General features: G+C 34.8%; 4 protein-coding genes across 4 annotated transcripts; 2 read left to right on the top strand and 2 right to left on the bottom strand.

The window, feature by feature from the left end:
- The first annotated feature begins 1776 nt into the window (after nucleotides 1-1776).
- LOC122637815 lies at nucleotides 1777-11042 on the top strand. The gene is made up of 5 exons (XM_043830210.1): nucleotides 1777-2570; nucleotides 8564-8707; nucleotides 8995-9296; nucleotides 9403-9659; nucleotides 9983-11042. The coding sequence occupies exons 1-5, from the start codon at nucleotides 2258-2260 to the stop codon at nucleotides 10734-10736; spliced, it is 1770 nt and encodes a 589-aa protein (XP_043686145.1). The 5' UTR covers nucleotides 1777-2257; the 3' UTR covers nucleotides 10737-11042.
- On the bottom strand, nucleotides 10874-14383 carry LOC122637814 (ATP-dependent RNA helicase DDX24). Its single transcript, XM_043830209.1, has 10 exons — nucleotides 14025-14383; nucleotides 13449-13923; nucleotides 13145-13371; nucleotides 12913-13058; nucleotides 12520-12812; nucleotides 12229-12451; nucleotides 12062-12173; nucleotides 11881-11998; nucleotides 11633-11810; nucleotides 10874-11561 (listed from the first exon to the last, which is right to left on the bottom strand). The coding sequence occupies exons 1-10, from the start codon at nucleotides 14208-14210 to the stop codon at nucleotides 11276-11278; spliced, it is 2244 nt and encodes a 747-aa protein (XP_043686144.1). The 5' UTR covers nucleotides 14211-14383; the 3' UTR covers nucleotides 10874-11275.
- Nucleotides 14384-14837: 454 nt separating this feature from the next.
- LOC122638000 lies at nucleotides 14838-16558 on the top strand. The gene is made up of 3 exons (XM_043830594.1): nucleotides 14838-15478; nucleotides 15567-15803; nucleotides 16029-16558. The coding sequence occupies exons 1-3, from the start codon at nucleotides 14932-14934 to the stop codon at nucleotides 16556-16558; spliced, it is 1314 nt and encodes a 437-aa protein (XP_043686529.1). The 5' UTR covers nucleotides 14838-14931.
- Nucleotides 16253-19775, bottom strand: LOC122637999 (conserved oligomeric Golgi complex subunit 8). The gene is made up of 10 exons (XM_043830593.1): nucleotides 19614-19775; nucleotides 19373-19444; nucleotides 19138-19262; nucleotides 18788-19063; nucleotides 18503-18716; nucleotides 18270-18430; nucleotides 17909-18184; nucleotides 17646-17834; nucleotides 17418-17573; nucleotides 16253-17324 (listed from the first exon to the last, which is right to left on the bottom strand). The coding sequence occupies exons 1-10, from the start codon at nucleotides 19666-19668 to the stop codon at nucleotides 16962-16964; spliced, it is 1887 nt and encodes a 628-aa protein (XP_043686528.1). The 5' UTR covers nucleotides 19669-19775; the 3' UTR covers nucleotides 16253-16961.
- Between the last annotated feature and the right edge of the window lie 2293 nt (nucleotides 19776-22068).

The following is a 22068-nucleotide window of genomic DNA, read 5'->3' as shown; positions in this document are numbered from 1 at the left end:
AAGCTCCATTCCGCTCGATTACGCTCCAAGAGGATATTATATGGAGGAACTATTAAGGGCGGTTCGCTTCTGCGGGTAACAGCTTCTCGAGCATAATGGTAGAAGGATCCTTCTATTGAATAAACCCACGTCTCGCGCGTGAGGTTAGACGAGGTATAGTAGTACAACGTATTCTGTTGAGCAACAACGACAACGACAACAACAAGAAGGAGAACGACGAGGACGACGAGGACGACGACTTGAAGCAAAGTTTGCCAAAGACTGTTCGGCCGAGTACAGGCTGGTAGCATAGTGTGACGTGTGAGATGGTAGAAAAGGTGGTGGTGGTGGCGATGGTGGTGATGGTGGTGATGGTGGTGGTGGTGGTGGTGGTGGTGGTGGTGGTGGTTGTAGGCCCACGAGATACAACACATACTACCGGCCTACGTGTTTCTTCTTTCTCTGTCGTAGTGTCAGCAGGCCTCTTACGCTCGGCTCACTTTGTGCGAGGCGTCAGTGACTTCGCGTCCGCCGCTCCGATCGGATCTTCTCCTGGATCAAGTACACGAAAGCTCATCTCTACGTTCGTAGATCGTTCGTTGAGTATCTGAAAAGCGTTTAAATAAAATCCATTAAAAAGGATTCGCGAATAATTTTGATTGGCGTGCTCCTCGACGAGCCTTCGAACCTCCATATTTATTCTCTTATAAAATAAATATGAGAGAAGAGAAACGGTCCCGTAAAAACATTCGACATATTATTCAAACCTCTGAAAGATGAACGTTCCAGAACTTCGCTCCAAGTGGAAAGATCTTCTAGATCGTTCGTTCTTTTGAATAGAATGCTAGGAGAATTCGCTCGTTTAGATCACGATTTCTCTGGTGCGATTTAAAATCGCGCGGTAAGAAAACTGCTGCTGCTGCTGCTGCTGCCGCTGCTGCTGTTGCTGTTGCTGCTACTCCGATCGATCGCTTCGGCATGCGAGAGAACGGAGCGAGATATCGAGGCATTTGAAGGGCTCCCCATGGCCTGCGAGAGAACGCAGAGCGATAAAACTTGGAGAACGCGAGAGGGAAGGAGAAAGAGGGATATGTATCTTACGTAGCACGTGAGAAAGCGGAGATGCACCGGTAGATCGTTAAACGCGACGGGGATCGAACCGCGGGAGATAACCGGCGTGCAAAAGAGAGAAAAACAAAAAAAGAACAAAAAGAAAAGAAAGGAAAGAGATACCTACGTATAGAGAGAAAAAGGGAGATAGAGAGAGAAAACGAGAAACGACGAAGGAAGAATCGCAGTACGCTCGATAGATCGATCTCGATCGTGCATCGGAATCCTCTCGAATCTTTTCCCGCCGTTTGAATCGATCTCGGTCGATCGATTGAAAAAAGTGCCGACTCGCGAGTGTTCTTCTTTCGGAAGCGTTTCAGAAACTATCCGCGAGTATCTAGAACGTGCCAAATCGAACGTCTGCTACGTACAACGAATGCAAAATCGTAAACCTCGATTTCACTACGTACTGTTGCAGCTTGGTAACAGTTTAGCGTGTAGTGAATGAATTTTGCCTTTATCGAGAAAAATTCAAGAGGGAAATAAGAAGAGATAGAGAGAGATTAGATAATAAATAAAGAGGTAATAGAAAAAGAAGGAAAGAAGGAAGGAAAGAGAACACGTTGAAAGTGACAGTGAATGGCAGGGTACGAAGAGGCCGAGTGACATAATCGAAGAAAGTGCTAGAGTAAGAGAGAAAAAGAGAGAGAAAGAAAGAGAGAGAGAGAAAGGGGTATAGAAAGAGAGAGAGAGAGAGAGAGAGAGAGAGAAAGAGAGAAAGAGGGGAGAGGACCGAACCTGTTATTAACCGGTAAACGCGCAGCCGCGCTCCTGTCAAGGTGGTGGTAATGAACCGACGAGAAGGTGCAGAGATTCGAAATGCTTTTAAAGACAGGGAACGGTACGGTCATCCGGCCGGTGCGAAAATCAAATGACGAATCGCCCGAGAGATCGGGCACGATGCTTCTTCTTCCTCGTGTGTTTCCTTTCTCGTACGGTCCTCGAGCTTTTCGATCGTTCTTCCAATAGAAAAGAAGAAGAAGAAGAGGAGGAGGCTCGATCGTGATATGTTGGAGAGGTGTTTCAGAGAAAAAGGAAGAGGAAAAAAGAGAAGGAGTTGTGTCGTCCTTGTGATCGGCTAGATCGAGAAAGTAAGAGAAAAAAGATTAGGAAGGAAAAAAGGAATAAGAAGAAAAAGAAGAAGAATAAAAAAGAAATATAAGGAAGTATGTCGTCGAACGGTGAGTTCTCGACAATGTCCAGCGAGGAAATGCCCTCGTTACCGAAGAGTCTACCGAGTTCTCGCGAGGCGACGGCCGAGGGTAGTTCCGGCTCGAGTGGCGGATATATGCCGCTTCGAGAGTTCCTAGATCGATTTTCGCTACCGAGGGTCGTCAGGCTTGAAGGTACCAGCGGCAGGCCCGTCCTCCTTTACAAACAACAACAGAGATCTCTTCGAGTAACTGCTACCTTACTGATACATCGATATCGACACGACGTTAAAGTAGGACCAGAAATTGTCATTCCTGAGGGTTATCCAGGTAAGTTTTTCTTATCGTTATAGATCTATCATATTTGGAAGTTAAACGTTCTGATTCATCCTAAAAAGAATCACTTTCTTTATATTCCTCTTTTATAGAGGTGCAAGGAATAGACTGTGAAATTGATGGCACGCGATACCTCGTCTTCTCGCTTCAATTGATCCCAGGCAAATTGTGTAACAACATGCGTGGTGACCGCGGCGAGCTTTACAACTCGCTCATAAATTCGTACTTGCTACGTGGCAACGTAACGCAGGCTTATGTAGTATGTAGTATGTAGTATGTATCTATATCGCGAGAGTAGTAACAGTAAATCGCGGTAAGGAAACGTTATTTAACGCCCACGAATTCGCGGACACGCGGATGGAAAGGGAGCATTATTCACGATGAATCCAGGACACAAAGCGAAATCATTTTTCTCTCTACCCTTTGTGCCCACGTATGTTTCTATATACACATGAGTATTATACATGCCTATGTGTTCGTGTCTAAACATACACATACACATTTTTTTTTCTTTTTCAAGTGCATACATATATATATATATATTTTTTTTTTATTTTCCTTTTTTTTTCAAATGTAATAACAAAAAAATTTATCAGGTTTTTCTTTTTCAATCGATTTGAACCCTTCCAATATTCTTCCTAGGATAAACATCTCGACTCGACAACGCTAGCTCGTCGTCGAACGATTCCAATCGAACGTTGGAAAGATCGAGAGTGCAAATTCTCAGGTGGTCTCGCGTAAACGGAACGCGCCGTGTTTCGAAGTCCAGTTGCGCTCCCAATGCGGATTTCTGACTAAACCGATTCAACGACCAGTTTCCCTTCTGCGTCATCGTTGGAATTTCAACGCGTGCAACGCGCTTTCGTTTCGAGGCCGCTTGACTTTCGTCACACGGCTAATTCGATTAGTTTGACGCACGTGCGTGAAATTCGCGATTGGATTCGTGATCGTGAGAGAGCATGAAGGAATCGCGTGTCGTTTCCTTCGTCGTTATTCCATTGACCTATTTTAAGGCTCGTTTGTTTATTGCTTGAAAGAACTCATTTTCCTATAACTGTAGCTTTTCTTTCGTCGTAAAAGAAAGAAGAATATTAAAGAAAAAAAGAAAGAAAAGAAAAGGAAAAAGAAGAAAGAACAAAATGAAAAAAAGGAAAGAGAAGAAGAAAAATAGAAAAGGATTTCTCAGTCCGTCGAGCAACATCAATGTTAAACGACGATCTTGTTCTTCCCTTCCTTGAGATCTCACGAAGAGTTAAGACGTTATAGCAGGATCGAAACGACGTCGTTAACGTCGAAGGAATTAGCGAGACGTCTTTCGTATCGTCGATGCGCCGTCGCCTTTCGTATCGTTCGTAATTTTCTCGCCGATGTGGAAAGAGAGAAGGCCACGGCAAAAAGGGGTACCACTACTCGGCTCGTGATTCTCTTCCACGAAAGAAGACGAAGAGAAGGAGGAAGAAGGCGACGAAGAAGAAGAGGAAGAAGAAGAAGAAGAAGTAGAAGAAAGACGAAGAGAGAAAAAGAGAGAAAGAAAGAGAGAGAGAGAGAGAGAAAGAAAGAAGTATAAAGCTGCTGTGAGAGAAGCAGCATTAGAGGCGTATGCTCCTCTCTTCGTGCTCGCTATATATCATCGTAATCAGCTTACGTTCGCGTGTAAAAAGCTCGCAAGAAAAGCAAGCCCGTCTCTTATCCTCTATTTTTATCTTCTCAATCCACCGAACGATTTCCGAGTGCAAGAGAAACGAAGAGAAAGAGAGAAAGAGAGAAACAAGGAAAAATAGAGAAAGACATAGAGAGAGAGAGAGAAAGAGAGAGAAGGAAAACGGTAAAACGATGCTGGGAAGAAGCAAATGAAGACATCGTTTCGTGGGATAAGAAGAACATTATTGCCATCTCTTCTTGAATGAGTACCTCGAATCAAAATAGCTAAAGTAGAACGAGATACGTCTACTGAGATTGAGGAAACATTAAACGGTTTGTTCCGTTTGTCGAGTGTCTCCTACGAAGGGTTGGAAAACTAATTAAAAAGTAAAAAAATAATAAAACTAGAAAAAAGCCACCAGATATAATTATACGTGGTAAAAAGGATAATAATAGCCAATTTGCTAAGATCTATTAAACTTAAGATGGAAGAAAACGTAATGGAATTATACGATCTACCTGAAAACGAAGGATTTCCGTTTCTAATTTCATAAAGAGAAATAGGAAATGAAAAATATAGAAGGAAAGAGTAATATATACATATATGTGTGTGTGTAGGTATCTTAGTTCTCTATGCGTTCTTGAAATCGGTAGTACAGCGAGAAACGGAATCTACTTCGAGAGGAACTTGAACCTTCAACCAGGATAAAATTACTAGGGAAGATTCAGCACGAGGATCCCGATTCCAAGGACCGATAGCGAGGATGAACGATATCGCACAAATCACCAGCTCTCGCTTAACCACCATTTGCGAAAGCCCTTGCAAACGACTTCGGGCTCCAGTTTACAGTAATTTATTAGGCGTGTAAAAGCACCGTCGAGTACCACGAGATAGGTCGATGGCCAGACTTTCGATCGAGTCACGATTGAATCTACTCTTGCGTGTGACTCGAACGAGCTCTCTTTGTTTTTTTTCTTTCTTTCTTTTTCCTTCTCCCTTTTACTTCTTTAATTTCTTTCGCACGTGCCATTCAAAACGATGCCTCCTAAAATTTTATAGAACGGTTTACGAGTTAATCGTATGAACGATCGTTCGGTACCATTTCGACTTTGTAATACAAGCAAGAACTTTTCATTAAAGAGCCGACAGCACTGCACGAACAAGATTTATGAACCGTGATTATGAAAAAAGGAAAGAAATAAAAAGAAAGCTAAGAAAGAAAATAAGAAAAGGAAAGAAAAGAAATAGATAGACTTTTGTTGAATCCTTCGGTATCTCTGTAGTCTCGAACGATCTTGAAAACGAGCTGTTTCAAAGGATGTTGCGATGTACATGCTAATTTGTGTTTCTACTAATAAATTATACGTTCTAATGACTCTTCACTTTATCAGCGTGAACGCGCTTATACGGTCTTAAAGAAGACTCCCTTCGTAAAATCTCGTCTCCCGCGTTCCGCGCTTTTATATCCACATTCGATATATCGTTATTATTCCCTCGACTACTATTTCCTTCTTAGACGGTTTTATGCGCAACGAGAACGTCGTGTGCCAGACGAGTCCTCGACCCGTCCTGAGTCTTGATTTTAAATAACAGTCATTATGACGTAGCTATAACTCTTCGAAGCCGGATACAGAGAAATTATGCGGATAGTAGCGGATGGGTAACTCCTTCGTGTGTACTTACGCTTTTCCCATTACTACTTCAACGTAAAACTTCATGTATTATTAACAACGGAGTCAGTCGTTTTAAATGTCTTTTCAAATGCGTAATCCTAAAGATATAAGTCTCGTCGATCTAACGGCAAATTCGATAGATATGTTAATGGAAAAAAAAAAAAAAAAAAAAGGAAAAGAGTAGGAAGGTATGCTCGAGAAAAAGGGTCTCCCCTTTTCTAAAGGTCGTCTTTAGAATTTCGAGAGTTCGACGACCTAAACCAAGATAACATCTGCTTTTCTATCGAAGCAACGGCCTGTTGATTCGTAGGGTCTATTGTACCTTTTCATCGAAAGAAAATCTTCACCCCCGCGTAGCGTCCTTCAGGTTGGTTAGGGATCTAAAATCTGAATTAGGATTGATTCCTTAAAAATACCGAGTTAAAACGTGACGGGGAATACAATAAGGCCCGAGGAACATCTGCTTTCATCAGATAGGTTTAAAACGACGATTCGATAAGAAGACCACAGATGAATGAAAGAAGAATATAAAAAGGTAAAAGGAAGAGAGAGAGAGAGAGAGAGAGAGAGAGAGAGAGAGAGAGAGAGAGAGAGAGAGAATAGTATAGTATCGCTTTAGTACTGTTTTTCTCTTTTTCTTTTTTTCTTTTCTTCTTCTTCTTCTTCTTCCTTTCTTTTATTCTTTCTTTTTTTTTTTTTTAATTCTAAACGCACGTTTATAGTCACTATAGACGTACACAAGTACGTTTGTCACGAAACCTATCTAATGTTGATCTCCCGTGCCGAACGTTAAATTCTGATGCGTGTCTATGAATACCTTTTACAACGTGTTCCGTTTGGTAACGGGTTACGTTTACGACGCTATAATACTCGTACGACTAGGGTTAGCCAAGCATTGGTCTATGTCTACGTCTATGTCGCCTGAACATTTCTTTCTATATATACTTCTTTTATATATGTATATGTATATATATATATATATATATATATATATAATATATGTATATATATATATATATGTATTTATGTTTTATAGTACACTCGTACCAATTAGATATAACTATATACAAAACCAGAATCGATGACAAAAGATACATCGATCGATCGATAAATCACACATTTTTTAATGAAATGAGATTAATTAGCTGTGAAACTAATTAATGGAATAAAACGATCAAGAGATAAAATAATTAATGGGAACAAATAATCTTGAAATCGATCTTCAATTGAACGTCATTGCGAAATCTTTTTCTTTAATTATCCATGCATAACTATTAACCATGCTACCTTGTCAAGCGTAATAAAGTAAAGAAAACAAGAGAAGGCAATAAAATCTTGCAACGTTTCGCCGCCTTCGACTCAGCAAAACTTTATTTTTCCGTGGATTTTTTTTTTTCCAAGCGGATGCTACGATCTTGGTAATTACGAGCAGAAAGGCGCTTAAACAGCCGCGTTAACTATGCCGAATACACGCAGAGAAATGGAAAGTAAAGGAAGGCCGCAGTTGTGCAAGGGCCTACTCTTTACATTTTCTTTTCCGGACCGATCGTCTCCCCTTCTTTCTATTACTTTAGAACGTTATCTTCGTTCCGTGCGAACGCTGTTTCTCTAACATCCTTATCTTTTATATATTTTAATAAAATTCAAGATATAACTATCCGTTGTTTCGCTTAACTCATTCTTTACTGATCTCAGATATGCAAATGAATTATTCTACGAGAAAAATTATTAAAAAGAAAAAAAAAAAAAAGAAAAGAACTACTGAAAAGATAGAAATAATTTCGATTTCATGGGATCTTTTTATTTCTATGATTCGTTCGTACGATAAAGTTTAACGACGATTCTTCCAAACTTCTTATAAAATAAAAATCAAAATAAAAGTCAAAGTAGAAATAATTATTAAGGAGAAGAGAAAGATGCAAAATTCTACACGAAGCATTCTCTTTGATTTCGACGTAAAAAAAAAAAAAAAAAAAAGAAAAAAAGAAAGAAAAGAAAAGAAATTCGTAGAAAAGAACGTTTCTTTCGGAAAGAAAGGAAGGAGAAGAGGCGGCATGCAAGAAAGAGAAAGAGGTAAAGGTGAGATAGAAATAGAGGTAGAGGTAGAAGTAGAGGTAGAGGTTGAGGTTGAGGTTGAGGTTGAGGATGAGGATGAGGATGAAGAGAATCGTGTTTCTTAAAGACCGCGTTGAACGAGGAGCACGCACGCGCGCGCGCGTGCATTCGCCCATCAGGCCGGCATTCTTAAATCAATTAACGACAACGAAAAGAACCGGCCGACCTTCGATCAGCCAACCCATTCGAGAAGAGACTACTGTGTCTCTCGAATCTTCTTCCTCTTCTTTCCTTCTCTCTCTCATTTGTTCTTTTTCTCTTTCTCTTTCTCTTTCTCTCTGTATTTACCGACTCGCGCTACTCAAATCGTTTCTCTTTGGGGTTCGACAAAATGCCGCCCTTTTTATAATCCTCTACGACGAATTTAAGAAAATATTTTCTCCTTCCTCTTTGCTATTTCCTATGACACGAATATCCTATCCTTTTCATAGAAATTAACAAAAATTTCTTTCATAGAATAGAAACCCCTTTGTCGGTAAGATTCTAACGAGATAAGAAACTCTTTCACAAAGTTTTTTGATTATATAAAAATAATACAATTTTTGTTTCCCTCGTAGGATGGTTTTCTGTGATATCCGGTAATAACACAACGGGTAGTGCACGCGTCTACAGAAGGGTGGAATCCTTGGTACGAGCCGGTGTACCAGCTTTCCTTCTGGCGGCGCCATTGAGAGCATATACACTTACGCACTCGAAAATGGGTAATTTATTTTTTTACTAGACTTTCAGAATTTTTCTTCCGTATGAAATTTTAATATATTTCTTCTGTTAGAAATTTGTCAAACGTTCTTCTTTCTATCTCTCTTTCTTTTCTCTCTGTTTCTCTTCTCTCTATGACGAATGAAAAGAAAAAAAAAAAAAAGAAACTTTCTTCTCTCTATTAGAAATTGTATCATTTTTATTTTATCAAAATGAACGATAATTATTTCTATGATTCAAAGAGATCTATACATTCCTTTTTTTTTTTTTTTTTTTTATTTGATTTTAGAAAATGGGAATCTTCGTGCTCACTACACAAAAACTACGATAAGAGCCGGTGAGATACTGCGACTGATAGCCGTTTTTCAAGATACGAGAAAATGCACCTCGGTTACTTTCGGTATCTCCGGAGGATCATCGGAGAGAGATCAATACGCGCAATGTTTGGATCCTCACGGACGAGAAGTGTTTGCACCACTCTCAGCGAGGGGTGAATTTTACGCGATATGTCAGAACGGAAGTACGGATACTGGAAGCGATGCAGTGCTCTATAAAGTTCATCATCTTGCAAAGAGGCCTTTACCTTTGAGAGTAGGTTGCGCTTTTGTCTCTTCTAATCATCAAATTATAATATTTAATAATTCGTTTGTCGAGTTTTACTTCTCTTCAAATGTAAAGATTACTTTTATTTTCATAGGTACGACTGATAGCAGGTCCACTGCCGGTTCCATTACCAAGAGAATATGGTGGTTTGATGCAATTGGAATCTTCAACGCGTGGTCCTATCGTTTTAGGATGTATAGTTCCAGAAAGGCCGGTCCATAATCCAGAAATGTTGGAATTAGTAGTATCTGGTAATGGTGCACCTAGAGTGAGAAGAGCACGATTAGGTTATCCATCAGAAGCAAGATTGTTGGCATCACCGAAGATGCAAAGACTCCTTGCCGCGTGCAGGTAAAATGCATTATCCCTTTTCCAATGAACATTCCAATCCGTTGATAATAATAAATGATTCCCTTATGGATTCAATGATTTCTAAAAAAGAAAAGCTTCTCTTTATAAAACATTAAAGACTGTTAGACGATTCGCACTTACCATTTTTCTTCGTATCTAAGATACACGATGGAACGCGTAAGTTCTTTAGCATAAATGCAAAAGGCACGTTCAAAGTAATGCGACATATACGTCGATGTCACGTAGGACGGTATGCATTCGAAAGATGCAAAGCGTTCGCGAATGCATGTTCGAGCGTGGCTTAACTGGTTCTTCCACTTTAGCCGAGCAGTCGGAGATCGTGCAACGGAACCACGAGTGGCACCTTTGAAATTACATCCAAGCACGGAGAACTTAAAGGAGATGCATTTGAAGAAGATCAAGCCGAAGCCGGAAACGAGACCGATACTTCAGAGTTTGAGGGATGGCCTGGAGCAACTGAAGAAGACTACTGTTAGGGAAAGAAGCCGGACGAGGCAGAATTCTGGAAATGGTTTTCTAGAAAGGATCTCGAAGCTTGCTCAAGGTAGTCGTAGCAGAAATCCCGCTAAGAAATCAGCGTCGTTCACATTCGCTGTTAGACCCGAAGTCGCTATGAAGTCTCAGGAACGCTACTCCAGTTTGGAGCCAGAAACTACCTCTCGACAGAGTCGCGTGGACTCTTCCAAACAACCTGTACAAAGATCGGTGTCGACCAGTGTCTTGGAGGTTCCACCAACGAGCGTCGAACTTCAACCGAATTATTCTCGCGTCCGTGACAGTCTGACACCTCTTCCGCCAGTTCCACAACCGACGAAACCCAAAGCCGATGAGATTTATGCAGAGATATGCGACAATAACACGACTGTCCAGATACAAAACTGTCCTGGAAGTCACGTCATGGCTAGCATTAAGATTATCGTAAAGGGTAATGACGCTCCGTTGGAAGAACAAAATCCAATCCGCAAGAATAGATATATCAATTCGATAATAATTAACGATCAGATCGACTCAATTATCAGCACAGAGGACGAAGTTATTTACAATACGATATTTTGAACAGATTGGATTACGATCTATCTATGTATTTCGATTATTCTTTTTTTTTTTGGAGCCATCAGAGATACCATTTAGAAAATAGAGATGGGCTGTGCTTCGTGATCAATATCGCACCGATCGTACTTCTCTCGTAGTTATTCTTTTTCAATTTGTATTATATTTACGTAAGGAAAATTCTTTGGAATAAGTATGCGTAAGTTTAGTTACGAGTCTAATATACTTTGTACATATTTTTTGCCACATGCGTTAACTGTAATAAGGCTACGTACGCGCGCATATTAAAACTGCAGATCGCTCGATGTAATTAAAAAAAAAAAGAACAAAAAAATTTAAAAAAAAAACAAAAAAAACAAAAAAAAAAACAAAAAATATGACTTTATAATTCATGGATGATAAAGCTGAAGTAACACCAGTTAAAAGTAATCCTTTTTATCACCTTTTGAGGACGACAAAATAATAAAAAATAAATGTATGTTTTTGATGTCCCTTTCCTTTTTCGTTGTTTTCTTTTTTTTTTTATTAACCTTTATACATTAAATTTATTTCGAATTCTGTACTTTTCTTTTCTTTATCGGTCTTTTCCTTTTTAAAGAATCTACGTTCTTTTTTGTCGTTTTTTTTGGATCTTTTTCTAAAACTTTTTTCATTATATCGATTGCTTTTGAATAGCTTTGATTTAAATTGTAATCTGTATTAGTATCCGGATATTTTCCAGAGAATCCTTTTGGAACTAATGGTTTTGATAAGAGAGATGCTAAATGATGTCTTTTTGTCTTCAAGGAACGTCGTAAATCTGCTATTTCCTTCGATTCGATTGTTGTTTCTCTAAAATGAAATATAGAAGAGATCAGTAAAATAAAATTAAAAAAGCATTAATAATATGGAAGAAACATTACAGTTGATCTTCATCCAAAATGATATCCATATCTTCTACTGCTTTTTGTAACCACCCTTTGTGTACATTATTTCTTTTGCATTTTAATTCTAAGCTATCTATTTCTCTAGCAATATCGATTCTTTCCTTTACGGCTATTAACAGTCTATCTATCACTGGAAATGTAGGTATATCTTCGGCTAAAAAAAAAACAAAAGATCATATTTCAAAAGTAATCAAAATAATTATTAATGATAATCGTAGACTTACTTCGTCCTAGAGTTTTACACAATTTGCTATAATTCTGTTTTTCTGATGGTTCCATCATAAGAACTGTTATTCCTTCTTTTTGAGCTCGCGCGGTTCTACCACTTCTATGTACATAGCTCTAAAAATTTATTGATAAAATAATGCATAATAGAGTATAAATTATTGTTCAAGTAATATATACCTCAGATGTCCTAGGGACTTGGTAGTGTATTACATGTTCAACGTTAGGAATATCTAATCCCCTTGCAGCTACGTCTGTTGCTATCAATATACCATTCTCATCAGCCTGAAATCTGCATTATTTTTTTTATGACTATAGGTCACTAAAAATCCTTTATAATTTCTTACCTTTCAAGATTTTTTAAACGTTGTCTTTGTTGCATGTTAGCATGTAAAGGTAAAGGATTACATTCCAATATGTTAAAAAGAGTGGCCAAACGTTTAACACAGCCAATACTGTTACAAAAAACTAAAGTTCGTCCACTGTGTCTTTTTAAGAAATAATAAAGGTAATAATCTTTGTGATCTATTGTACATGCAATTCTACATTCTGTCAAATTGGTAGCAGTACCTGAGAATAAAAATTAATGTTATAATTTGTTTTTTTAATAAAAAATACCAAGTTAATAATCTGCTTACCAGTTTCTTTTGTAATATCCACTATTTTTGGATTTTTTATTTTTAACATATCTATGATCTTTTGTAATTTTTGACCGGGTGTAAGTTTAAATATTTTACTTTTTCCAAATCTTTTCTTTTTCCTTTGTAAATAATCAGGAATATCATGAACCAAGGTTAATGTCGCAGAAAATACAAAAGTTTGTCTTTCCTTCGACTTCTTTTCATTCGCATTAATTCTTTCTATTATATCTTGCAATTCTTGAAAATGTCCTTTTTCTAACATTCTATCGGTTTCATCGATCGCTAAATATCTGATACATATACACATTTTTATTATTTTCTTATTAAAATCATTATATTAGAAAAAAACTGATTATATTGGCATTAAGTTTATTATATTTATACACGTACTTAATAGAATTCAATTGATTCAGATGCACATTACCAAGTTGTATCAATTCCCATAATCTTCCTGGAGTGGCAATTACTATTTCAGGACCTTTACTTAAAAGTCTTTCTTGTTTAACAGCAGCCATGCCACCTACTACAACTGCTATCTATATAAAAGATTTATCTTAATAAATAATATTAAGTAGATTGATTAATAAATAAATAGATCGATTTTTGACGTAATTTTTATTACCTTTATATCAGTATATTTTGCAGCTTTAACAAGATGGTCTTTTATTTGAATAGCTAATTCTCTTGTTGGCGTTAATATCAATGCATACAATGGTTTTGTCGAAGAATTTCTTTTCTCCTCTATTTTTACATTATCTATTACACGTACGCATCCAATTCCATCAATGTTAGCATTATTTTCCTCTAATTCTCCCTCACTCGTATCAGAATTCTCACTTCTATCAAAATCTTTAACATATTTAGATGTGATATAATAAACACTAACATAATTCATATTAAGTCAAATAATAGATATACATTCTTACCATCTTCATCATTGAAATGTTCGTCATCACTTTTATCTTGTAACTGATCTTGTTTTTGTTTTAGATGTTTATTCTTTAATTCTAATATACCATTTAAAATAGGAATACCAAAAGCTAAAGTTTTTCCACTACCTGTTTCAGCAGCTCCAAGAATATCTCTATGTCCTAATATCGCTGGCGCCAGAGTTAAAGATTGTATAATTGTAGGAGTATAAAACTTTTGATCCGATAAAGCTTTTATTATCTCATTCGGTGTACCAAGGACACTCCAAGCAGAAACATTAATATCTATTATATCGCTTTCATTACAATCAGTCTTATTATCTTCGTTTTCATGTAAACTTATACTTTTGTTAGACTTTGATAATGATTTTGTATTTGATTCTTTGATTTTAGCTTTCTTTGTCCGAGGCTCTAGATCTTTATTGTTTACAATTTTCTCTTCTATATCGTCACATTGCCATTTAGATACTGACTATATGAAATATATATACATATGTAAAAACTATGTTATTAACAGAGCAAAAAGATCAGATAAACATACTTAAAAAAAGATAAAAAATAAAAAAGAATTACCTTACTCCTTTTTTTAGACTTATTCGTAGTTGCAACAATTTTTGTTTTTTTATTGGATTTTTCTAAATTATAATCAGTTAATTCTTCTATACCAATTAAACCTTCAGCATATCCATCAGAAAATACTGCACCATCTAACTTGAATGGTTTCCATCCATTAGATTCTAAGTGTTTTAATTTCGTCATTTTCTTAAACACTTGCTACAATTACTGTTAATAATAAATTACTATAATTATTTTTCTAGAAGAAAAACATAACCTTACTACTTGAAAACAATGCTAAACGTCGACACGCGGTACGACATGCGGTAATCTCGATAGTTTCGATCATCGAGAGATATCGAAAATTAAGTTAAATGATAGGTTATACAAATTTTTCATTATTACGATTACTGATATCGAATTTTAAAAACACTACTTGTTTCTATTCCATCCAATCGAATACAATTATTGTAAAATGATTTACCAAAATTGTTTATAACTTTTCATTTGTATAAACAGAAACCTTCATGTCAACACAAATGCTTTGAAGTCGGTATATATATATATATATATATATATATATATATATATATATATATATATAAATACGATTCTGTTTCAGGTTAAAATTTATCATTTTATATTAAAAAGAAATAGATAATAAATGTAGGTTATTAACGAATTTTTCTATAAACAATTATCCTGTCTTTTCTCTCGAATGATAACGACCATATGCTATTTTCTTATTTACTTATATTCTTATAAGTCATTTGTGTATACTTGCGGAAGGTCAGAACGTCTCGCAAAGGAAAGAAAAACTTGTATGTTCATAATATAATGCTCGATAGACGTAGATGCGAAATCAAGTCATATTTAATCTTCGTTGGGATAAAACTCAAGAATTTCATTTTATTTAATCACGAAGATGTATAAAAAGGCAAATAAAGTGATTAGCACTCCCATCGAAAGTGAATTCCCAAATAGTTCATTGTCGATGTCGGATATAAAGCATAGCTCGTCGGATGGTGTAAAACAAATAAATACAAGTGGTATTAAAAGAATTGCATCCGATAGTAGTACTAATAACAAAAAAATCAAACGTAAACGAAGAGTTAGAAAATTGTATAAGAGAGCTGCGTATTATAATAAAAAAGGAAGAAGATTAATCTTATCGGAAACCTCTAATAGCGAATGGGAAACACAATCTATAGATACATATACGGATAAAATAAAATTATTACAAACGAAAGAAAAGAAAAATCAACAAGAAATTCCATACAAATTATACGAAACTCCGGAACGTATACGTGATGCGAAATATAACGATCACAATAATTTCTTACTCTCACCGAGTTTAATCTCTTTAAGATCAAACGATAATTCTCCGAACAAAGATATCGTCGATAAAGAAGATGATTTAGTGTTTTTGGATGAAGATAACAAAGAAATTGATCGTATCTCTCCTATTTTTGGTATGGAAATTATTCGAAATTATGAATATAGTTTTTTTAGTAAATTCACAAATTGATAAATTCCTTTTTCATTATTAATTGTTATTAGTGAGATCAAATCAGGTTAAGAAGTACCCATCGGCGAGAGAAAAAACATCGGCGAAAAAATTATTAGTAAATAGAGAAAGTGGAAATTGGCTCGTAGATGTTCGAATACCTACGAATAGTGCCGATTTATTATGGGATAAATACATATCAGAGCATTCCGATGAATTCCCTCAACATTTTCGATCTAGTAACATCTATAAGACTGATACAAAAAGGATTGATACAGAAAGTGATACTGGTGAGTTTTCGCATTTATTCAATCATTAAATTTCACGCGCGAAATAAATATTTTTCTAATTTATTTTGGCTTTTTTAAGTATTATTTTGTTTTCATGTAGTAATGAAAATAATTTGTTTTCAATGTTGTAATGACGGACTTTGTTTATGTGATTTTCGTGCACGTAAATCGAGAAATCAATGTACATGTATTCTATAATTTAGAAGAACGTTATTTTATCTTCAGATACAGATGTTGGTGATATTTTAAATATACTTGATGGAGAGAAATTAAAGTTATTGAAAACCAGAGAATTGTCTAGAATCAAGGGTAGTTTCAATAAAAGAACGGGTTTGTTAACAACAAACAATGATAAGATTGTTTATATATCAGACAATGAAAGTGATTCGAAATCCTGTAAATCAAAATGGCGGAGAGGAAAATGGATTAAGAAAAAAGAAAAATTTATGTTCAGTTCAAGCGATAGTACGGATTGTGAAATACAGAAACAAAATGGTAATTTAATGTCATTTAACGAATTTAATGCGAAGCTTAAAGTGAATAGACCTAATCGTGATTCGAATCGTAAAATGAAGAGATATCTTTCGTCTCGAAATAAAAACCACGTATGTACTTCTTTAGCTTCGTCGTCCACAATGTCGAAAGACAACTCTAAAGTTAAAATTAAATCGATGGTATCTTTAAAGTCTGTACATTACAAAAGACAATCAAGTGGTAATTATCATATAACGACTATAGAGTCTTCGTCGTCGTAAAATCAAAATTTGTTTATATTTATTTATCTTTTTCTGGTCTATTTATTATTTATATTTATTTATTTATGTTTTCTTTATTATTTTATTATACTTATATTATATATATTAGATGTACTAAAAGTATTGAAACATATCAAATAATGTCTGTATGTTATTGCATCGAGGAAATTTATGTTTGTTATATTTGGAAAAATAATATAAATTCTAATTTATATTTGCTTGCTTTGAATCATGTATCAAATTATTATATTTTCAATCATGCCAATTGAAGTATGTATGAAAAGAAAAGTTACTTGTGTATCGTTTAATACATATATAAATAAAAATATGATTTATTTCATTTATATTATTCAAGCACAAAATAGCACATAATTCATTTCTTTTTTTTTAAATTTACAATAATTTATTCTGATTTAGAACTACTAGGATTTATAGATGTTAAAATGTTTTCTGTTGATTGCGTTGAAATTTGTTTAATATCTCCTTCGTTGGATTCTTCATCTTTTATGTTAGATTTTTCATCTTTCACATTATTCTCTATTGTTTCTTCAGTTTCAATTATTTCTATTTTCTGGATTGACGTAGCAACAACTTCTTCCGAATTTTTCAAATTTTCAGAATTTGTAGAAATATTACCAGAGTTTAAAATATTTTGTGTAGTAGGCAAAGGTAGTTTAGATACAATAGAAGCTTTTAAACTTGCAGTAGGTGGTAGTAAAAATAGTACAGGTTCTAATATACTTTTATGATCCAAATATGTAATGCCCTGTAATTAAATATTATAGATAACATTATTCATCTTATATCTATTTTATACTGAGAAACAGAAATTTATAGAAAATATTTTATATGTATATACCTCTTGCTGTAGTACGATTTCTGAAATTCCCAAATGCTTTGAGACTTGATTTGGTGGAAAGATAGCATGTATACAATACTGTATATAAGAAATTAAGTATTCACTCAAGCATTCTGCAAATTTAATCATATTATCTCGCTCTATAGCAGCAAATGCCTATATAAAAGATATTCGATCTTAATAAAATGGAAAGAACATCCGTAGGAAAATGTATTTGCTATAATATACCTGTTGTTCTTGTTTATAAAAAATTAACATTGCTTTAGCTACAGAGTGGAGTGATTCTTGCAAAAGTTTAGTGCACATGGTGGATACTGCGACTGGTGCGCATAGTCTAAGTTCATTAAATGCAGAAATTAATCCATTACAATATTCTGCTAATGGATAAAATTCTACAAGTTGTTCCGGTGGAATTTCCTATCAAATATTATAATATTTAGATGTATATTTTTTAATATATATAAGAACAATTAAATGAACAATATACATACAGATTTAGTTGTAGTTTCAGACTTAATATCAGTTCTTTGTGGTTTGTTAATTAATGTAAATGTCTCCATATCTTTTTCAAATTTTCGTGTCGTTCTTCTAATAGCTAATTCGAATCGGTCTCCTATTACTCTTACAAATATATCAGACATTCGTCCTGTAAAATCAGCACCTACTCTACCAAACGATAAACCAAAATATGTGCATTGACCCAAAATGGAATCTATAGATGTTACGCCTGGTAAATCTTGTTCTAATGTTGTAAGAAACTGCGTTATCTACAATGATAATAATAATAATAATGATGATGATAAGAAGTTAATAAGTTTTACGTTTGAGAAATTAATAAGGTGTAGATGATACCTTTTCATCTAGCCAATGATAAAATATAGCTGATTCATTTACATTTGGATCCCTACCAGGCATTATCAGTTCGTCATCGTTGAACATAGCTCTATATTGTGTTATAATATTAAACAAATGTATCCTAGATAATTCTATAGTTTTCGTTACATGAAGATTAGCTAAAAAGATTAATACAAATTACTGTCAACTATTGGTTATTTGTAAATATATATATAACATAGATAACTTACGATCTTCTTTTGGAATAGCATTCAAAAGACTTTGCAGCCAACTATCGCGTGCTTGAAGAAATTTTATACGAAGCTCAGGTTCTGTAAAAGCATCCATGGAACGTAAGAGTCCTACTAGTTGCAAACATCTTGGAAGCGGCAAATCTCCTCTAAGCGATCCAACAACTTGTCCGACCATTCCAGACCAACTACTTTCAATTTCTGCTACTATAGACTATATGATTATTTAAGAAAGTGTATCATTTTTTATTTTGTTTTGATATATATTTCCTATAATATACATACCGCTATAATTGGAATATCGCCATGCTTAGCCCCTAACTGGCGTGCATATTGAGAAAGTTCTAACGCTTCATTATATTGATTACTTCTTAAACAAGACTCCATTAATTGTGGCATCTCTAATACCTCAAGTAATTCAGCATTTCTCGTTAATGTTAAACTATTTATTCTTCTACGTGTACTAATATCTTTAGAAGTATCACAAAACGTTTGGCACTTTTCCACAAATTCTGGAATTTTTTGCACCAGCCTATCGAGACGTATTTCGGTCTCATTAAACTTGAAACGACATAACATGATTAATCAATTGTCAAATTAAACAACGAAAAAGATTATATATTGCGTATTATTACCTCCTTAAATATTTCTCTAGAACTCTCCGCAGTTTGTATAAAAGTTTTATAATTTCCAAATACCAATTCTTGAGTTGTTTCTAATACTGATTTTCTCTCATCCGATAAATGATCGGGTTCTTTAACTTTAATTTAAAAGGCGTCGTTAATATGACAACAAATTTATTGGATATTTTGTATATATTAAAATATAGTTTATATCGTAAATATAATTACATGTTACAGTAAAACTTACTTAATTGATCAACATCAAATCCACCAAGTTTTGACAGATATTGACCAAAGTTTGAATTTTCCATCCATGGTTCTATAATAAGTCATAAAAAGTATAAAAAATCAGAATATCTTATGAAACTTCCTTTTATTCTTTTTTGTATAAAATACAAATGTATCAATGATATGTATATTATATTTATTATGTTTATATAAAAGTAACAGCAACGTATTACAAGAAATAAAAATTTCCAATGATTTACCTGGTATTCCTTCAGGGAATACAAGATTTATTACTTTCTCGGTATCTAGATCCATATTTTGTTTTATGACAGCTTTATTTATTCATAGTATTATAAAAATTATTTTCTTCAGGATATGCACACGTTTTACAACCTACTGTCATTTCTTAACGGATTAGTACTTACACGTACTATCATCTATGGGCGAAAAACAGGAATGAAATTATAATTTCCTACATTACCATCAAATACAGTTAGTTCAACATTCATCGCTTAAATAACATTGCAGTTTTTTCCTTTCTCACAAAGCAAATATATCGATGTATCATGAGGTAAACATTCAACATATTTACCGTACAACTTCAGACGACTTTAACTTTCTCTACAGAACCCAGATGGAACTAGTGTTGACAACGATCGTGACCGCTTTATTAACCTTAATATATTTGTTTAATTATAATTTAACTATTAAGTTTAGAGTTTATAAAGTTAGTTTGCATTTTCAAAGATCAGATGTTCAACAGATTTTATAAATTAATTATTAAAATTTACAATGGAAATATTAATGTTAATTATTAATACTTATTAAAAATAGAATCAATGAGTGAATAATAGACTATCATAGATCTACATAGATACACATATACATGTGTTTGTGTATTATATGTATATATGTAATATTCAAACGATTTATTACAAGGATATTTATCAGCCTTTTTCGCTTTCATAGCGTAAGCATAATTTTGCAGATCCTTTGAGCGATATAAGGTGTCCTTATTCCGAGGGTCTCGAGTGCTTCCATTTATAAAGATATAACGTCAGGCACTCCATCGGTGAGAAAATCCGCTTATTCTCACGACGCAGATTTCGTCGTTTGGAGGAGCTTTGGGAAAGCTTCCTTAAGTGGTTATGGCGCTTCGCCTTTGTAGACCTTCGATTTTCGGAGATTCTTTGAGAAAACCATAAGAAAATATATCTTATTTTCATTTCTATTTCTTTTTCTTCTGAAAACTATCTCAATTTTATGAAAAACATAATTCAAGGTCACGAGATTTCGTATCGTTAGTCCCGCAATTAAAATTTATTCTCGTTTCTTGTTTTTCTTTCTTTTTCTTTCTTTCTTTTTTTCAATAAAACTAAAAAAAGATATATTATCTGACATTAATTTCGCAAAAATCTTTTCGAAAATATTATAAAAGACTGAGATTGATATAAGAAGAAATTTCAAGTCTACGATACGATTAGGCAATGTAGTAGAGACGGCGGTGGCTCTATTAGTTACCCTCTGTCTCGGAACGACCTCCTTCTACCGACCCCCGCAACAACATTAAAATTACCACCGAAATTCAATTCCCAGTTGGAAACGTATCGTGATGAACTCGTGTAAGTCATACTAGTACACGGCGACAAAGACTTTACGTAGAATCGCGTGGCAGGGACGGACTCGTCGGTCGCCATCTTAAATTTGCGTCATCTCGACGAAGTCTCCTTTCATAAATTAAAACGAATAAGTATCAACTTGTATCAAAAAAAAAAAAAAAAAAAAAAACAAAGACAAAAAGAAAAAAAAAGAGAATAAAACAAAGAGAAGAGAGAAAAGAAAAATAAAAGAAAAAAAGAAAGAAGAAAGAAAACGAAATCATATTTTTATAAAAGCATAAATTTGAACGTATCGAAAAAGATAGAAAACATTGATTGGAAATTAAATAATACGTAAACCATTGTTAGAGATATCGTCGATAATAATTGTCATATAATCAATGAGGGTGGAAAAAAGAAAATAAAGTGATCACGAGAGGGGATGAACGATGACACGTCCCTGGCTAAGACACGATATACCTTGCGAGAAAGTGCATATACATGCAGGAACATACAAAGGAGAATAACACGTACATTTCCTCGTTCGTACACATATATACGCATATATACACAAGTATATATACATATACATATATATATATATACGTATATATACATATACATATACATGGTGGGAGCAACGAATAGCTTAGGTTGGTGGTTAGTTAGCGTGCAAGTACACGTATCAAAGGCACTCAGAATCCGAGCTTAACAAAGCCAGCTTTGGGTTTACCAACCGTGTCACGTAGTACGTGTATACCTTACCTGCTCACGCTTCGCAAAACCTAGAACCCCCATCCCCTAACTAAAGCAACGCGAACACCCCGCGATCCCTCTAACTTTGCCCTTAATACGTCAACGAGGAGGGATAAGTTTCGGCGGAGGCAATTAAAACTAATTATTCTCGTCCGTGTCGCGACCGTAATCGGACCTTTCCCGATCATGCTTAATTATCTACGAACCGTTTGAAATTTCATTGTTACTTCGGCCGATAATAGAAAGCGATACGACAACTTCTCCTCCCTTTTCGGCTGTCTCGAATAATATCAATTAGTTCCGAGAAAAGCAATTTACTTTCTCTCTCTCTCTCCCTCCCTCCCTCTCTCTCTCTCTCTCT

Source organism: Vespula pensylvanica, chromosome 2, assembly GCF_014466175.1.
Source record: "Vespula pensylvanica isolate Volc-1 chromosome 2, ASM1446617v1, whole genome shotgun sequence".
Taxonomy (NCBI): Eukaryota; Metazoa; Arthropoda; class Insecta; order Hymenoptera; family Vespidae; genus Vespula; species Vespula pensylvanica.
The sequence above is the reverse complement of the archived record's forward strand: the minus strand, read 5'-3'. Positions and strand labels throughout refer to the sequence as shown.